Source organism: Cervus canadensis, chromosome 2, assembly GCF_019320065.1.
Source record: "Cervus canadensis isolate Bull #8, Minnesota chromosome 2, ASM1932006v1, whole genome shotgun sequence".
Lineage (NCBI taxonomy): Eukaryota > Metazoa > Chordata > Mammalia > Artiodactyla > Cervidae > Cervus > Cervus canadensis.
Window position 1 is genome coordinate 108,046,991 of NC_057387.1, and position 15,425 is coordinate 108,062,415.

Sequence of the window (15,425 nt, forward strand, 5' to 3'; positions counted from 1 at the left end):
TCACACACACAGGTCAGAAAGGCCATCATCAAAAAAATCTACAAACAATAAATGCTGGAGAGGGTGTGGAAAAAAGGGAACCCTCCTGCACCGTTAGTGGAAATGCAATTTGATATAGTCACTATGGAGAACAGTATGGAGATGCTTAAAATACTAGGAATAAAACTATCATATGACCCAACAATCCCACTACTGGGCATATACGCTGAGGAAACCATAACTGAAAAGGACACATGTACCCCAATGTTCACTGCAGTGCTGTTTACAATATCTAGGACGTGGAAGCAATGTAGATGTCCATTGACAGATGAATGGATGAAGAAGCCATGGCACGTATACACGATGGAATATTACTCAGCTACAGAAAGGAATGCATTTGAGTCGGTTCTAATGAGGTGGATGAACCTAGAGCCTGTTATACAGTGTGAAGTCAGTCAAAAGAGAAAGACAAATATCACATATTAACACATGTATATGGACCCTAGAAAGATGGTACTTATGAACTTGTCTGCAGGGCAGCAGTGGAGACGCAAACAGAGAGGACAGACTTGTGGACACAGAGGGAAGGAGTGGGTGGGATGAACTGAGAGAGCAGCATTGAAACACATACATCACCATGTGTAAAATTAGACAGCCAGTGACAATCTGTTGTATGATGTGGGGAGCTCAAATCCAACATTCTGTGATAACCTAGAGGGGGCGGGAAAGGGTAGGTGGTGGAAGGTAGGTTCAAGAGGGAGGGGACATACATATACCTATGGCTGATTTCATGTTAATATAAGGCAGAAAACAGCACAGTATTGTAAAGCAATTATCCTCCAATTAAAAATAAGTAAATTTTAACCATCTGTATCTTATGATGACCTAGATGAGAAACTGTCTTCACAACTGAAAAAGATCAAAACAAGAATTAAAAATTTTAAGTGTTGGGACATCCCTGGTGATCCAGCGGCTTAGACTGTGTTCCTAATGCAGGGGGCTGGGGTCAGGGGACTAGATCCTACAAACCACAATGAAGACTGAAGATCACACATGCTGCAACTAAGAACAGGTGTGGCCAAATAAATACATAAATATTTTAAAAGGGATATTTGAATTTATTAAAATTATTTTAAATGCTATGTGTATCCAAAAAGTAAACAAACCTAAAGGGTATAAGTTAAAAAACAAAACAAAAAGTCACTGTGATACTCTATTATAAACAGCTCCAATAAAAATCCTGAGATGTCACAGGTGTTAAGTGGCTGCAGGTGTTTTGGGACCATCACAGAACTATTTATGTTTTCATCTAAAAATATCAAGCTGTTTGGAATTACTTTTATGGGTGAGTTGAACCGTGATTGAATTTACTACCTCCTAATATTGGAAGGTCTGATGCTGAATCTGAAGCTCCGTTACTTTGGCCACCTGATGCAAAGAGCCGACTCACTGCAAAGACCTTGATGCTGGAGAAAGACTGAAGGCAAGAGAGGAGGGTGGCAGAGGATGAGATGGTTAGATAGCATCACCGACTCAACGGATATGAATTTGAGCAAACTCTGGGAGACAGTATCCTGGCCTGGAGAATTCCATGGACTCTATAGTCCACGGGGTCGCAAAGAGCTGGACACCACTGAGCGATTTTCACTGGGAGTGTGGAGGACAGGGAAGGCTGGCCTGCTGCAGTCTATTGGGTTGCAAAGAGCTGGACATGACTTAGAGAGTGAATAACAATAACAAATACGGAAGATGCCAAGTCCTGCTGGTATGAATTTAAAAGACTAAGCAGCTGTACTTTCTTTCTAGGGCTTAAACCTAGGTTTCAGAGGAAACAACTTCTCTAAGGAAATAGGAAATGTAAAGGAGGATTTCTGGTCATGTCTAAATTTAACAGAGCAAATATGAGAAAAATCAGCATATAAAGAATAACATTAAAAATTTTAATTGAGGAACTTTATTCAAATAATTTCCAAAAATCCAGAGTCATGTCAATGGAACCAATTTCACTGAAATTTGCTTTGAAGGGCAGATAAGTGAAGCAAGTTCTCGCGTGTTCTTGAGAATTAAAAAATACACAAAAATCAGTTAATGCAAAGAGGGAATACTCTGAAATAACTCGGCAATAGATTTTCAGCTTTGAGTTCTTCTGACACGAAATCATTTGTCTCTTCCATCCTGAAAGATGTGTCATTCTTTCCTCTAGGGGGAAAAACAAAATTGAGTAACAATTTCACTAGAATTCCCAGTGCCAGACCCCCAAGCATAGCTGTTATTTATTTGTGTTAGTCATTCAGTCGTGTCCACACTTTGTGAAACCATGGAACCCACCAGGCTCCTTTGCCCATGGGATTCTCCAGACAAGAATCCTGGAGTGGGTAGCCATTCTCTTATCCAGGGGAAGATATATTTACTCCATTGAATATACATGAATATTTGAGTCATTATAAATACCCTAAGGAATAATTAAGGAAAAATAATAACAGTAGTTCCTCAAGCAGGCAGTGCAAACTGGTGGTAAAGACAATGGGCTTTCAAATCCTGGCCCAGCCATGCATGCCTGTATGGATTCAGGACTTGGGGACTTCTTTGGTGGCCCAATGGCTAAGACTCCACACTCCCAATGCTGGGGACCCAATTCAGTCCCTGGTGGGGGGGCGGGGTAAGACCCTGTGTGGGGCAACTAAGAACTCCCATGCTGCAAATAAGACCCGGGACAGCTGGAACACGAACACACACACACACACACACACACACACACATAAGACCACATTTCCTTATTTATTAAAAGAACTAGCACTGCCCATTGGACAGAACCTATCTAATCAAAGGGTTCTAGTGGGGCTTAAAGAAGGAAGGTGTAAAAAGGGGTCAACACAGCCTGGTGCATGGAGCTTGGGTTCACAGCTCATGAACATTTGGTCATTTTCCTCAATAAATATATAATATTAAGCTGAGAAAATTAAGTAGAGAGTCCCCTGGACTGCAAGGAGATCCAACCAGTCCATCCTAAAGGAAATCAGTCCTAAATATTCATTGGAAGGACTGATGCTGAAACTGAAGCTCCAATACTTTGGCCACCTGGTGTGAAGAACTGACTTATTGGAAAAGACCCTGATGCTGGGAAAGATGGAAAGCGGGAGGAGATGGGGATGACAGAGGATGAGATGGTTGGATGGCATCACCGACTCAATGGACATGGGTTTGGGTGAATTCCAGGAGTTGGTGATGGACAGGGAGGCCTGGCGTGCTGTAGTCCATGGGGTCACAAAGAGTTGGACACGACTGAGCAATTGAACTGAACTGAAAGAAGAAAAAAATACAGAAAACGGTTAAGCATGTTTGTATCATGGTTCTGGAAGGAGCTGCCAAACCAAACCCAGTCAGATCCCATCAGCCTGCGGAGTGACATGGAGTCAGATGCATTGTCAGGAGCCCCACATGTGGTGCGCTGAAATGCTCGCTGGGAAAGCTGGCACCCACCTGAGGAAGTTTAGGAACTCACAGCAGCCTGTCCACCACCTCCTCAGCTTGTCTCTGGGGAAAATGGTGCCCACAGAGTAAAGCATCAGCTTAAGGGACCCGCACAAGCTAACCCGTGGCTGAGGTGGGGCTCGGGGGGGCTTTGATGTGGAGGGCAGGAGGCTGTGGGCTGTCTCTGGGCTGACTCCTACTCTGTTCCCACGCAGGAGTGAGAAGTGACCAGAGAGTCGCAACTCCCAGATCAGTTTCACGTCCAACAGCAATTTTTTGAGTGTGAGATAAAGAAGCTGGAGATGGCAGTTTGCCGAGGATGGATAGGGTTTTAAGGGACACTTTTTAGAAACACCCCCAAAGTGCATTCCAGTGGGAAATGTGTAAAAATGCTGATGTTGGAAGAAGGAAAAGTATTTGGGAGAACGTTTGAAAAATTAGCACCTAAGAATCGTCAGACACCCACATTCAGCAAACAGAAACGCACCTTCTTCTCTTTCTATTTGGGCTTTAAGAGTCGACCTCCTCCGCGGGCCTTGGCAAGGCTCTGCCCGCAGGTGAGAAACCCCAGGGTCCGGCCCCCTCTCCGCACACCTGAGGGTCTGATAATCGGCGTCGCTTTGTGGGGACCTGATGGCCCAACCCGGCAGCAAGAGCAGCGTCTATAGGTAGAGGGGCCCCAACTGTGTGGGAAGCCAGGGGGCTTCTTACACTCTGCTGGGGTGAGGATGACAAGCTTGGGGGACCCCGACAGCCAGAGTCTGGGTTGAATTTTCCTGAGAAGCCTTCTTTTTGATACTGAACTGCTGCACGTGCTTTATTTGAAGGCGCCTGTGTCTGCTCGGGTGACTTTTGGCAATACTGCTGATGAAGCTTGTCAAATTTTTCTTTAATATCATCGTAGCGATCCCTGGCAAAGCCTAGAGGTTGTACCCTGGGTAGTGAAATGGCTTTGTTGAGTGGTACCGATTTCTGAAACTTTCCCAGATCACTTCCTGGACAAACAAGGTCAACGGTCTGCTCTGGGCGGCCTGGACTGTGTGTGGGGCCGGTCTTTGAAAGTGAGGGGAAGGGACCACTCTTCGGCAGGCAGCTACCCTCTCTGATGGATCTTCTGCTCAGGCCTTCAAAGGCCTCACTCAGCCTCTTAGCTTTTGATCTGCGGAGAGGGCTGCTCAGCCCGTAGGCTTCTAAGCCCTGGGGGCTACCAGGGCTTGCGGGACCACCTCGGTACACATCCACGGCTGAGGAGCCGGGCGGGTAAGTCAGGCTGGGCCGCTTCCCAGTACTCAAGCAATACTCCTGATGAAGCTTGTCAAATTTGATGTCGATTTCCTTAAAGCGACTCCCCGCCTGGCCATGCAGGATTCTGGGTCTGGAAGCTATTTTTACAGGAGAAATCAACCACTTTAAGGTCACGAACCTGTTTTCCTGATCAAGATGAGACACCGCTTTGGAGTCTAAGTAAGTCAATGACAAATGCTTCCGGGGCATTTCCTGAAGCTCCTTCCAAGGTGAAGCGAATGTATGGATCTGGGGTTTGTTTACTTTGAGAAGAGCCCTTCCTGATTTTGAACCCATCTTAGAGGCAGAAACATCGGGCAAGTTGCCGCGATCTCTTAAGGCCACTGCATCCTTCAGGGGCTTGGAGCAAGTTGGACGTCTCTCCTGGGGGTTCCGCCGAGAGCGCCCTCCTCCTCGGCAGCTCGTTCTATTCATTCTGCCCTTACACCTGTGCCTCCGCCTGGAGCTCCAGTTCTGGCCGATGAGCGTCTTGGTGGAGATGATGCAGGAGGGCCTGGCGCCCAGCAGCCGGCTCATGGAGTGCAGCATGCCCGCGTACAGGTCGCTGAGCGTCGCGTTGCACACGTCCTCCGCCTCGCCACCAGTCCCTTGTAAGGGGATGCCGTCGCCCCTCGGCACCACGGCCAGGCCTGCTGAGCAGGAGTGAGAGGCGTCACCCTCCCTGGGTGATGGAGGCAGCTGGAGTGGACCACCAGGGCTGTCTTCAGAGACATCCCCACAGTATCCTGGAGAAACATACACACAAGGCAAAGCCACGTGACCATTTACAGCCGTCCACACGCAGAGATCGGTTTCCCTGTGGCTCCCGTGATAAAGAATCTGCCTGCAAGGCTGGAGACCCAGTGTTCGAGCCTGGGGTCAGGAAGATCCCGTGGAGGAGGGCATGGCAACCCACTCCGGTATTCTTGCCTGGAGAATCTCATGGACAGAGGAGCCTGGCGGGCTACAGTCCATGGGGTCCTAAAGAGCCCGTGGCGACTGAGCAACGGACACTTTCATATGCAGAGATCAGGGAAATGAAGGCTGGATCATGACCAGCATGGGTTTTTTAAAAAAGTTATTAGCTTTAACTGAGATATAATTCACATATAACATTATGTTAGTTTCAGGAGTATAACATTGTGATTTTTTTGTTTTTAAAGCAATACAAAAAAACAAAAGCAACAAAATTTCACAAATATTTGGGAATAGGCTCTTCTCAGAGATTTTTTTCCCTAGTCATCAAAACAATTCACTGTCCACTGACCTTCCTAAAAGGAGTCTTTCTTCCCTGTATGATGGTTTAGAAATGGTTCCCTTGTCAAAGACTAATTAGAAACCAGATAATAATGACCCTGCCTGCCGACAGGAGTGTATGGGGAAGGGATTTGTTGCTGCTTGGTCGCTCAGTTGTGCCTGACTCTTTGTGGCCCCATGGACTGTAACCCACCAGCCTCCTCTGTCCATGGGATTTCCCAGGCAAGAATACTGGCATAGGTAGCCATTTCCTTCTCCAGGGCATCTTCCCGACCCAGGGATCGAACCGAACCCACGTCTCCTATATCGGCAGGCAGATTCTTTACAGCTGAGTCAGTGGGGAAGCAGGAGGAAGACACAGGACTCCTGAATACAGCTCTTCACACGGCTTTGACTTTTTCATCATGTAAAATGTTTTATATATTAAAAAAGTGAAATCAAACAACAAAGATGAGGATAACTCTAAAGATGAATATAGGAAGGAAAAATGATCCTATCTCTATGTCATACTGACAACAATCAGAAGAGAAAATAGAATCCAAATAACTCTGAACATGCTCCCCCTGTGGGACCAGGTCTGAGGATAAAAATGCTGCTTGGAGATCCGGAACCTTCTTCGGCTCATGGTCGAGCCGAGTCGGTACCAGGTGCTGTGATTCTGAGGCTACTTGGTGCTTTGCAACCAACCACATGAGTATCATTGTCAAGGAGGAGGGAGGCCACTCTGGAGTCAGGGCAGGGGATGAAGGGCTCAGAACCCCCCGGGGACAGGTCAGAGGATCCAAAGCCAGGGTGGAAGGGGCTCCTCCAGGTTGCACGTGGGTTGAAAATGGACAACAGATTCCAATATGTGAATTAAAAAAAAAAAAAAAGTCCTTGAGTTCTTACTGACTCTGGAAAACTTAGAAGGAAAAGCATGTTGGGGAGGATAAAGTAAGGGGTAAGAAGGGAACAGAAGGGACAGAGTTCAGCCTGTTTTACAGAAGAATGCCAACAAGGGGACTTCCCTTCTTAGAGAGTAATGATGCACCACTGAGGCGCACGTGTCTCTAGCAGTTCATGGTGATGAAACACGCCCAGTGAACGCGGGTGGGGTGGGGGACGGTGCCCAGCTAAGGCGCCATGGAGCTACTGAAAGTGAATGGGCTGCTTCTGTGTCATACTTACCCTGGGCAGGTCTGGTGGGTGAGGCCAGTGACGGGGCCAGGGTCACATGGGTGTCCTTTCCCTCTCTGTAACCAGCACACTGAAACCAAAGCAAATGACTTTAACAAAAAGAAAAGAGAAAAGTCGCTCAGTCACGTCTGATTCTTTGTGACCCCACAGACTGTAGCCTATCAGGCTTCTCGGTCCATGGGATTTTCTAGGCAAGAGTACTGGAGTGGGTTGCCTTTCCTTCTCCAGGGGATCTTTCCGGCCCAGGGATCAAACCCAGGTCTCCTGCGTTGCAGGCAGACAGACGCTTTACCGTCTGAGCCACCAGGGAAGCCAAAGCAAATGACTTTAACGAAGGCGTTGCTAAGTGTCAGCTCTGGCTGCCCCCACCCCCCAGCGCCAAGCCCACAGGAACTGCTCCCAACCACAGACTGAGCATGACTGAACCGGGATGAACTATGCAGCTTCAAAGCCCTCTGCCCAAGGGCTGGGGCCTTAATGGACCCTGTGAGCTGCCCAGAACACGGTGGGCAGCCGATTCCGCTGCCTGAGGGGACCCGGAGTGTCTACTCAGGAAGAGCAGGCATCGGGGAGGCTGTGAGGGAAAGAGTTTGGAAACTGAGATGGTCTTTACAGGCTCTGGAGTGAACCAGACATAATCACACTTCACTGGGTCTCTAGCCTATGGTTTGCTCTGAGGACACACTCAAGGACATAGATTACCTCCAAACACCCTTCATCCTGCAGTAGGATATCCACTTGCGTCAAGTACTTCCTTCTCAGCTCATTTTTCGAAGGGCTCCAAGGCACTGCAGGCTGACACCGAGACAGAAGTCAGTATCTGTGAGCGCTGGTGGGCATGGCTGAGCTCTGGGATTCGGGAACACACTGGCACGGTCATCAATGTATATGGGTTTACACGGAGTTCCTCGAAGTCACTTCTGCACTTCCTGCTGTTAGCAGTACAGAGTGTTCCAGCCCCTCTGAAAATCTACCTGACCTGGAATCTGAGTCTAGGGAATTTACCCAGTGGGACCAGTTCAAAAGGGAATAGACAAAACATACCAGTTTGGAGAAGTTTTTGACAATATGACTAGCATCAGAAAAAAAAAAAAAAAAGAATAATTGTAGGTGAGTTTAGGACACACTAGTAGGACCGATCCCAGCTGGTGTGTCTATCAGACAAGAAATTCAGGGGCTTCCCCGGCAGTCCAGAGGTTAAGACTTTGTGCTTCCACTGCAGGGGGCATGCATTCGATCCCTGGTCAGGGAACTAAGATCCCATGTGCTGCATCCAAAATTTAAAATTAGAAAAGAAAAAAAAAAAAGCAGCTCACTGTCCAGCTCCGGGGACAGGGACAGTGGCCGCTCCTGTCCCTCACTTGCTGTGCACCGTCTGGGGGCGGAGTCAGGGCCCGGGGCTGCAGCTGGAGTGGGGGTAACATAGACACCCCAGGGAAAGGCTGACACCTCGACTACCTTCTCCCCTTCACTACCACTCCCACGGAATACCTCCAAAAGCACCCCTCTCCTCGCCCAGGGCCACCCTCCGATTCTAGTTAGACATGACAGGTCACACCTGGGTGCATGGGAAACCTCTGTACTAAAGGAATGAGTTTAGAGGAAAACCACACGTCAGCTCTTCCAGCATCTGACCCAGGGGGCAGGTCAGAGACTCAGGTAGATTCTGTCCCGTGCGTTCTCGTCCATCTCGAGGGCTGACCTGGAAACACTCCCCAGAGCACCTCCCCTGTGACACCGTCTCTACGGGGTAAGACCGACCTAGAACCCAACTGTTCACACGGTGAGGTCCTTCAAGGTCAAGGGCGCACTGGGAACCACAGCTGGGGTTGTTCTGTGTGCAAAGGGAGCAGCACCCAACATTGACGAAGGTGCAGTGAGACAGGCCTGAACCCAGGCCGTAAGTGCTCAACTGAGAAGGGGCAACTTGCTGCCTTAGGGGATCTGAACAGGGGGCGCTGAGACTTGAGGGGTGGCGTTAGCAAAGAGTGAGCCTCAGAAGGGGCCTGGAGGAACATGCTGGTCATGAGAATGTTCACCTGTCCCCAAACCCCAACTCCGTCCCTTCGTTACAAAAGGCAGGGCTCACCATTAAGTTCCCAGCAATCACTTCTTCCTGGAAGAAAGTTGTATCAGCATCACTGCTTTTTGAATCTAAAAGCAAAAGAGGAAATTTCCATCAGAATGTCTTAAGAAAGCATGTATATTTTCTCCCAAGGATAGTTTTGGCATTACTTGGTATATACTGCAGTGAAAACTCCTGTTGCTTCAAGCAGTCCCTTATAACAGGGATGTGGTCATCTATCGCCATGCAGAGAAGCCATCAGAACAGGAATATGCCCCGAGTCAGGGACACCAGGAAAGCAGCTTTTTGTAAGACCTCTGCTCTTTCAATGGCCTCTCATCCTGAAAGTTGAGTGCCCGTAGGCCAGCACCATCTGCAATGGTGGAAAAGTTGCCCCTCTGCTGTCCAGGATGTCAGCCACGAGCCGCACATGGTGGCTGAACACTTGGAATACGGCTAGTGAGGCTGGGAACTGCATTTTAAATTTGACTTCATTTTAAATGAATTCAAATAGTCATGGCTGGCTAGTGGTTACCACACTAGACAGTTCAGCTCAAGAACCACTTCTAATTATTTTAAGGAGCCCAGGGAATTCGGGGACCTAAGGCTTTACGGAGTTGAAATCTGGATTAATACCGGTAAACCAATGATACCCATGAGCAAACATCTCCGGGGTCTTTCTGTGTCCAGCACCATGCTGTAACTGTGAGTGAGATGGCTCCCTGGATGAGTTGAGAAGGAACCACTAAGGGACTTTTCAAAGGTTTTAGTTTTTCAAATACACTTGGAGAAAGTCCTAGCGAGGAGCCTAGACTTGGAGTGTGGAGGCAGACAGAAACACATGTCCCGCCATGAGTCCCCCCACCCCGACACGGTTTTCCAGCACCAGGACCACTCACCGTCGGCTGGTGTGTCGGGCGGGGACAGCTCGAGATCTCTGGCTGGGACTTGCACAGGCCCTTCCGTCCTGCCATCCGTCTTCACCGGAGAGACCTTGACAAGATAAGCTTGGTTCAGACGTAACATATTTCAAAGCCACTGTCAAGTAAAACACCTCTGATCCCCCCGTTTAGTGTATGAGAGAAAAGGCAGTTTTCCAGGGGTTTCTCTTCTAGAACATTCCAGCATCAAAGGCCTCAAGACTCCTAGCAGATAGTTGAGCTTCCCCTTGGAGAAGTAACAGAGCTTTCTTCCTCTAGTGGTGCCCAGGGCTGCTGTCTCAGAAACCACTTGGATGGTGAGTGATGGGAGCAGGAAAGTGAGAGTGACCAGGTCTAGCTCGGCCCTGGCATGGCAGTGAGCTCGGGGCCAAAACCACACAGGACAGCACAGTCCCCAGATCCTCAGGTAGAAGCTGGAAATTCCAGAGGCCCCTGGGGGATTTTCTGTGACTTTTCATCTTAACAGTGACTGGATCTCCATGTTGTAAAGGCCTACAATTCGTTTAAAAGCTTCAGTGTGTGGTGGAACCCTGGCGTGAGGAGTCGCCTTCCAGCTGAATCCGGCTACAGGGCGGTCAGCTGTCCTGACCAGGACTCAGGCTGTGGCGTGGTCAGCAGGCCGGCCCCGAGGAGGTGGTACACTCCCCGCCCGCCCCCCTGAGAGCCTGATCAGCCCACCAGCCTTTCTAGTTGTATTGCGTTGCATTAGTCGCTCAGTCGTGTCGGACTCTTTGCGACCCCATGGAGAGTAGCCCGCCAAGCTTCTCTGTCCATGGGATTCTCCAGGCAAGAATACTGGAGTGGATTGCCATTCCCCTCTCCAAGCCTTGCTAGTAACCATAACTAATGCCATGGATGGGATCTCGTTAGGGAAATTTGAGAATTCAAGATGCCGGATTGTCTAAAATCTTTTAGGCCCACCTAGCTTTGCAAGAACCGAGTGAGAACACAGCAAGGCCTGTCCCTTTAAGAGCGGGCCTAGGGCATCACCTCCTAGATGTCTGTGAGCTCTGCCTCGGGGATGTCACTGCCTTTGCCTTGGGAGAGGTGGGACCTGATGGAGTTTTCCGGAGCTGTCCTGTGTCTGGAGGCGTCACAGTTGCAGAAGACATGCATCTCAGTAAATCCTTACACACAAGAAATCAGGGCAGGTAACATGACAAAGGGGCTTCCGTGGTGGCTCAGACCCTAAAAGAATCTGCCTGCAATGCAGGAGACCCTGGTTCCATCCCGAGTCTCAGCTGGCAAAAGAATCCGCCTGCAACGCAGGAGTGAGTGAAGTCGCTCAGTTGTATCCGACTCTTTGCGACCCTGTGGACTGTAGCCCACCAGGCTCCTCCGTCCATGGGATTCTCCAGGTAAGAATACTGGAGTGGGTTGCCGTTTCCTTCTCCAGGGGATCTTCCTGACCCAGGGATCAAACTCAGGTCTCCCGCGTTGCAGGCAGACGCTTTAACCTCTGAGCCACCAGGGAAGGGGTTGGGAAGTTCCCTTGGAGAAAGGATAGGCTACCCACTCCAGTATTCTTGCCTGGAGAATCCCCATGGATGGAGGAGCCTGGCGGGCTACAGTCCACAGGGTTGCAGAGTTGGACACGGCTGAGCGACTAAGAACACAAGGTGAGAAAACCATGGAACACCGCCCCCCAGTGGCCGCTGGGTGCAGTTCCAGCTCATCTCCACCTTTATTCACATCAACCTTCCTCTCCAGCAAGGCATGCTGGCAATAAAACTTGACATTAAATACCTGCATGTGTCCTGTGCTGCTACTCTTCACTAGTCTTCCACCCCAAATTCGCAATCCTTAAAAAAAACAAATAGTAATTACCACTTAAGTCATCATGAACACTGAGCTTCAGCTTAATTTGTACTCAAAGAAAACCTAAGGGACAGGCAAAGGAAAGATCTAATAAGACCAAGATATAACCAAGCCACATTACTGACATTCTCTTGTTTCTTGTCTTCGTGAGGTTGAAAGTCTCAAAGATGAAAATCTCATCTCTGTGAGATTTCAAAAATCCACACCTGACAAATTTATCATGAACGAAAATCTCTCCTGCCTGTAGGGAGCAGCTCGTTGAACCCAGGATTAAGCCAGAAATGAAACAGAAACAAGGAACATACGTATGCCAAGCACTGTCCTCAAAACACATATATTGAGAGCAATCTATATACTACAGAGAGCGAGAGATACTAAAAGCACTTTTCAAGGGCTAACTTTCTACTCCATGGACAGAATAAGTGCTTCCTTGGGGCAATCTACACATTATAGAACAAGTCATAGGCACAGGAGTAAATGCTGAGTTTTGGAGCCCTGCACTTACGAGCCAGCAGAATCTGGGCAAGATACTCCCCAAACCTCCACTGGCTCCTAAGGTAATTCAAATTAATAAAGAATGGATCATTGAGTTGTGAGGTTTGAGATGGTTGTTGATAACAGCTGCAAAAATTCACTTGGTGCTTACTGTTCCAGGCTCTAGTCTAAATCTTCTCCAAGTACACCCCATTCAGCATTCACAACTCAGAGACACATGCCTCGTATGCTACTCCTAATTCCTTTGGATAGACACTCATCAAGTTCACTGTATAGATGGAGACAGAGGCGAGGAAAAAGTGAAATGACCAGCCCAGGCTATTTGTCCTCGTGGTGTGACCAGGCTGGGAACTCAGGGGGAGTGACTCTCTACTATGCTTTTTGGCCTTTCCAGAACAGAGTGACCCCTGAATAGAGATGCTTGGACTCAAATCAAATCTTTGCTACTTTGGCTGAGTGACATGGGCAAGCTCCTTGACTTCTCTCTGCTGTAATCTCTTCTACGAAATAACAATCTTAATAGTGCCTACCTTGCAGGGTTGTTGAGAATCAAAAACCTGTGACTGTTAGAAGCTTACCCTACAGTGTAGATTGGAACTTATTTTAAATTACAGGAATTCGCCCTGCAAGGGTGGTCAGCTAGCACATAATCAGGAAGACCACTCCCTGAGTACCTCTCCAGGGAAAGCTACAGGTCAGGGGAGCTGTGCTCCCATCAGCTAGGAGGTTGTAGGAACACAGAACCACCCAATTCACATTTAGCATCACTGTCAGTGAATCTGTTTGTACAAGCTCTCCAGGTCTTCCACATGCTAAAGTGCTTCCTGCTTTGGCTACCATTCTTGTTCTTATCTAACTGGAGTCCGAAATGAGTTTTCACTGGTAAAATTAGTGATGTTCAAGATACGTGGATTGAGCAAAATATTCTAGACACTGCCCATCCCTCCATAAACAGGTCAAGGGAACACACTAAAGCCTGTTGATAGCACACTTAGGGATGATTTCTACATACTCCTGTGTCCAGCCTTCAGGTTAGACACAGGCCAGATGAACAAAACTTACCGTTGGAATACATTAGCTTCTGTCTATAAAAATTTCTCACCTAGAGTGTGGCTGGTCCAGCTAAGAAAGCAGAGCTAGGATTCCATTTCATCAGGAACTGATTTGTGTCTGTCTGTCCAGAACAGGGTCTGAGATTCACTTTCATTAGTAGGTAAAATTCAGTCAGTAATAAGGCTGAAGGGCTTCCTGGGTGGCTCAGCGGTAATGAATCTGCCTGCAATGCAGGCAACACAGGAGACGTGGGTTCAATCCCTGGGTCAGGAAGATCCCCTGGAGGATGGCATGGCAACCCACTCCAGTATTCTTGCCTGGAGAATCCCATGGACAGAGAAGCCTGGCGGGCTACAGTCCACAGGGTTGCAAAGAGTCGGACACGGCTGAAGCAACTCAGTACGCACGCACAAGGCTGAATGATAGACACTGACCTCACCCAGTGCAAACTTTTTCCAGCTATTTACCCAAGAGAATCCATGATTTAAGTCTGTTTGCAACATCAACCATCAAACAGGATGGCTCCTTCTCCTTAGATGCAGGTCAAATTCCAAAGTACTCAGAACCTCAAGTCAAACAGGTCAAATAACAGTCAATAGAGTGTTCACTAGTGCCAGGCTCCATCTCCTGTAACTGTCACAATATCTAGCCAAGCAGCTGTTACTGTCATTATCTTTCCACTTTACAGATGAAGAAACCAACTCACAATCTGGCTAAAGCAATGAGCCCAAGCTGAGATGGCTATTAAATGACCAGCAGGGATGCCAAACCCAGACAAGGGCATTTTTAACCAGGATGCATCTATGTGTCATCAGAATTCTGTCTTCATAGGTAACTGTTGGAAATAGGTAATTCAAGTGATTGATAGGTTCAAGGGAACTAGTGATGTATTAATGCCTATTAGGTGAACAGGTTTATTTTCAAAAGAGCAGGGACAGCATTTCAAACTCTATTAAGACACTATTCCAGTTACACTCTTAACCATAAATAATTCAGAAGGGGGGGTGGTGGTGCTGATTCGTACCCTGGGGCGTCCTGTAGGTCAGCGTGGACATCTGAACCACTGGGCCGTCCTCGAAGGGCTGGTTGTACTGCGGGAGAGGAAGAAGGGGCATCCCATCAGATCGAGGGCGGAGAGGAACCCTTGACCCGGGCTGAGAAGGCGCCAGCGCGAGGCTGTAAGTCTACGGAGCCCCGAAGCACCCCCCACCCCAACCCCCCGGTTCCCCACCCCGCCCCGTCCCTCTGCCCCACGGTCCCTGCCTCCTCCTCCCGCCCCCTCCATCCCGCTAGCGGGAGGGGCCGCACCTTCTCTATCAACTGCTGCATGCGCCTCTGGAAGCGGCAGCGGCTGTCCCTGAGCTTCCGCAGCAGCTCGTCCTCCGCCAGGACCTCGCCCTCCATGGCCCAGAGGCCAGAGACCCACTCCAGCAGGAAGCCGAACGGGGAACATCGGCCCGCGTAGCGATTCAAATAGCTTACGCCCGCCCTTCCGACACGCCCCTCAAGCCTCCCATTGGCTGTCTCTTGAAAGACCGATCTCTGATTGGGCGTTTCAAACAGGTGGCATCTCTCCCTCCCGGCCAATCCGTCCCCGCGTTTCCGATCCCGCCCTGCCCGTGGCGTGCCCCGGGAGCGGTTAGGGGAGGAGGAGGGGTGGGGGTGTGGGAAGCGGTCTGCAGCTGCGCGCTGGGAGTTTGATGGCGCGGTGTTACTTGGGCGAGTCCGGTACCTGTTCATCAGCAGAGCCAGACGAGTAAGATTTCCCCTGTCGTGAACCGGAGATGTCCAGGTGACCTGCCCTGGGACTCGACGCCTGTTGGTGGGCGGGAGGCAGCCCTTCACCTGAACGTGGCCGTGGACCCTGCCCGAGGGCCGGCTTCCTC

The 15,425-nt window shown here is 49.1% G+C and overlaps 1 protein-coding gene across 4 annotated transcripts; it reads right to left on the minus strand.

The window, feature by feature from the left end:
• Positions 1 to 1,893: 1,893 nt before the first annotated feature.
• On the minus strand, positions 1,894 to 15,011 carry LOC122437280 (Holliday junction recognition protein). 4 transcript variants are annotated; one of them, XM_043462044.1, is made up of 9 exons: positions 14,848 to 15,011; positions 14,564 to 14,630; positions 11,920 to 11,975; positions 10,132 to 10,225; positions 9,257 to 9,321; positions 7,870 to 7,962; positions 7,159 to 7,237; positions 3,938 to 5,480; positions 1,894 to 2,178 (listed from the first exon to the last, which is right to left on the minus strand). In XM_043462044.1, the coding sequence occupies exons 1-8, from the start codon at positions 14,941 to 14,943 to the stop codon at positions 3,961 to 3,963; spliced, it is 2,070 nt and encodes a 689-aa protein (XP_043317979.1). In that variant the 5' UTR covers positions 14,944 to 15,011; the 3' UTR covers positions 1,894 to 2,178; positions 3,938 to 3,960. The 4 variants fall into 4 exon arrangements, with proteins under 4 accessions (XP_043317979.1, XP_043317982.1, XP_043317981.1 ...); XM_043462046.1 differs by lacking the exon at positions 1,894 to 2,178 and adding an exon at positions 3,219 to 3,274; XM_043462045.1 differs by lacking the exon at positions 1,894 to 2,178 and adding an exon at positions 3,221 to 3,279.
• Between the last annotated feature and the right edge of the window lie 414 nt (positions 15,012 to 15,425).

Bases quoted from the DNA above. Each gene is read 5' to 3' on its own strand.
- LOC122437280 (XM_043462044.1), bottom strand. From the start codon at position 14,943: ATGGAGGGCGAGGTCCTGGCGGAGGACGAGCTGCTGCGGAAGCTCAGG. The intron at 14,631-14,847 runs GTGCGGCCCCTC...CCTCTCCCGCAG, and splicing joins TGCAGCAGTTGATAGAGAAG to TACAACCAGCCCTTCGAGGA. The intron at 7,238-7,869 runs GTAATCTATGTC...CTTTGGTTTCAG, and splicing joins AGGATGAAGGGTGTTTGGAG to TGTGCTGGTTACAGAGAGGG.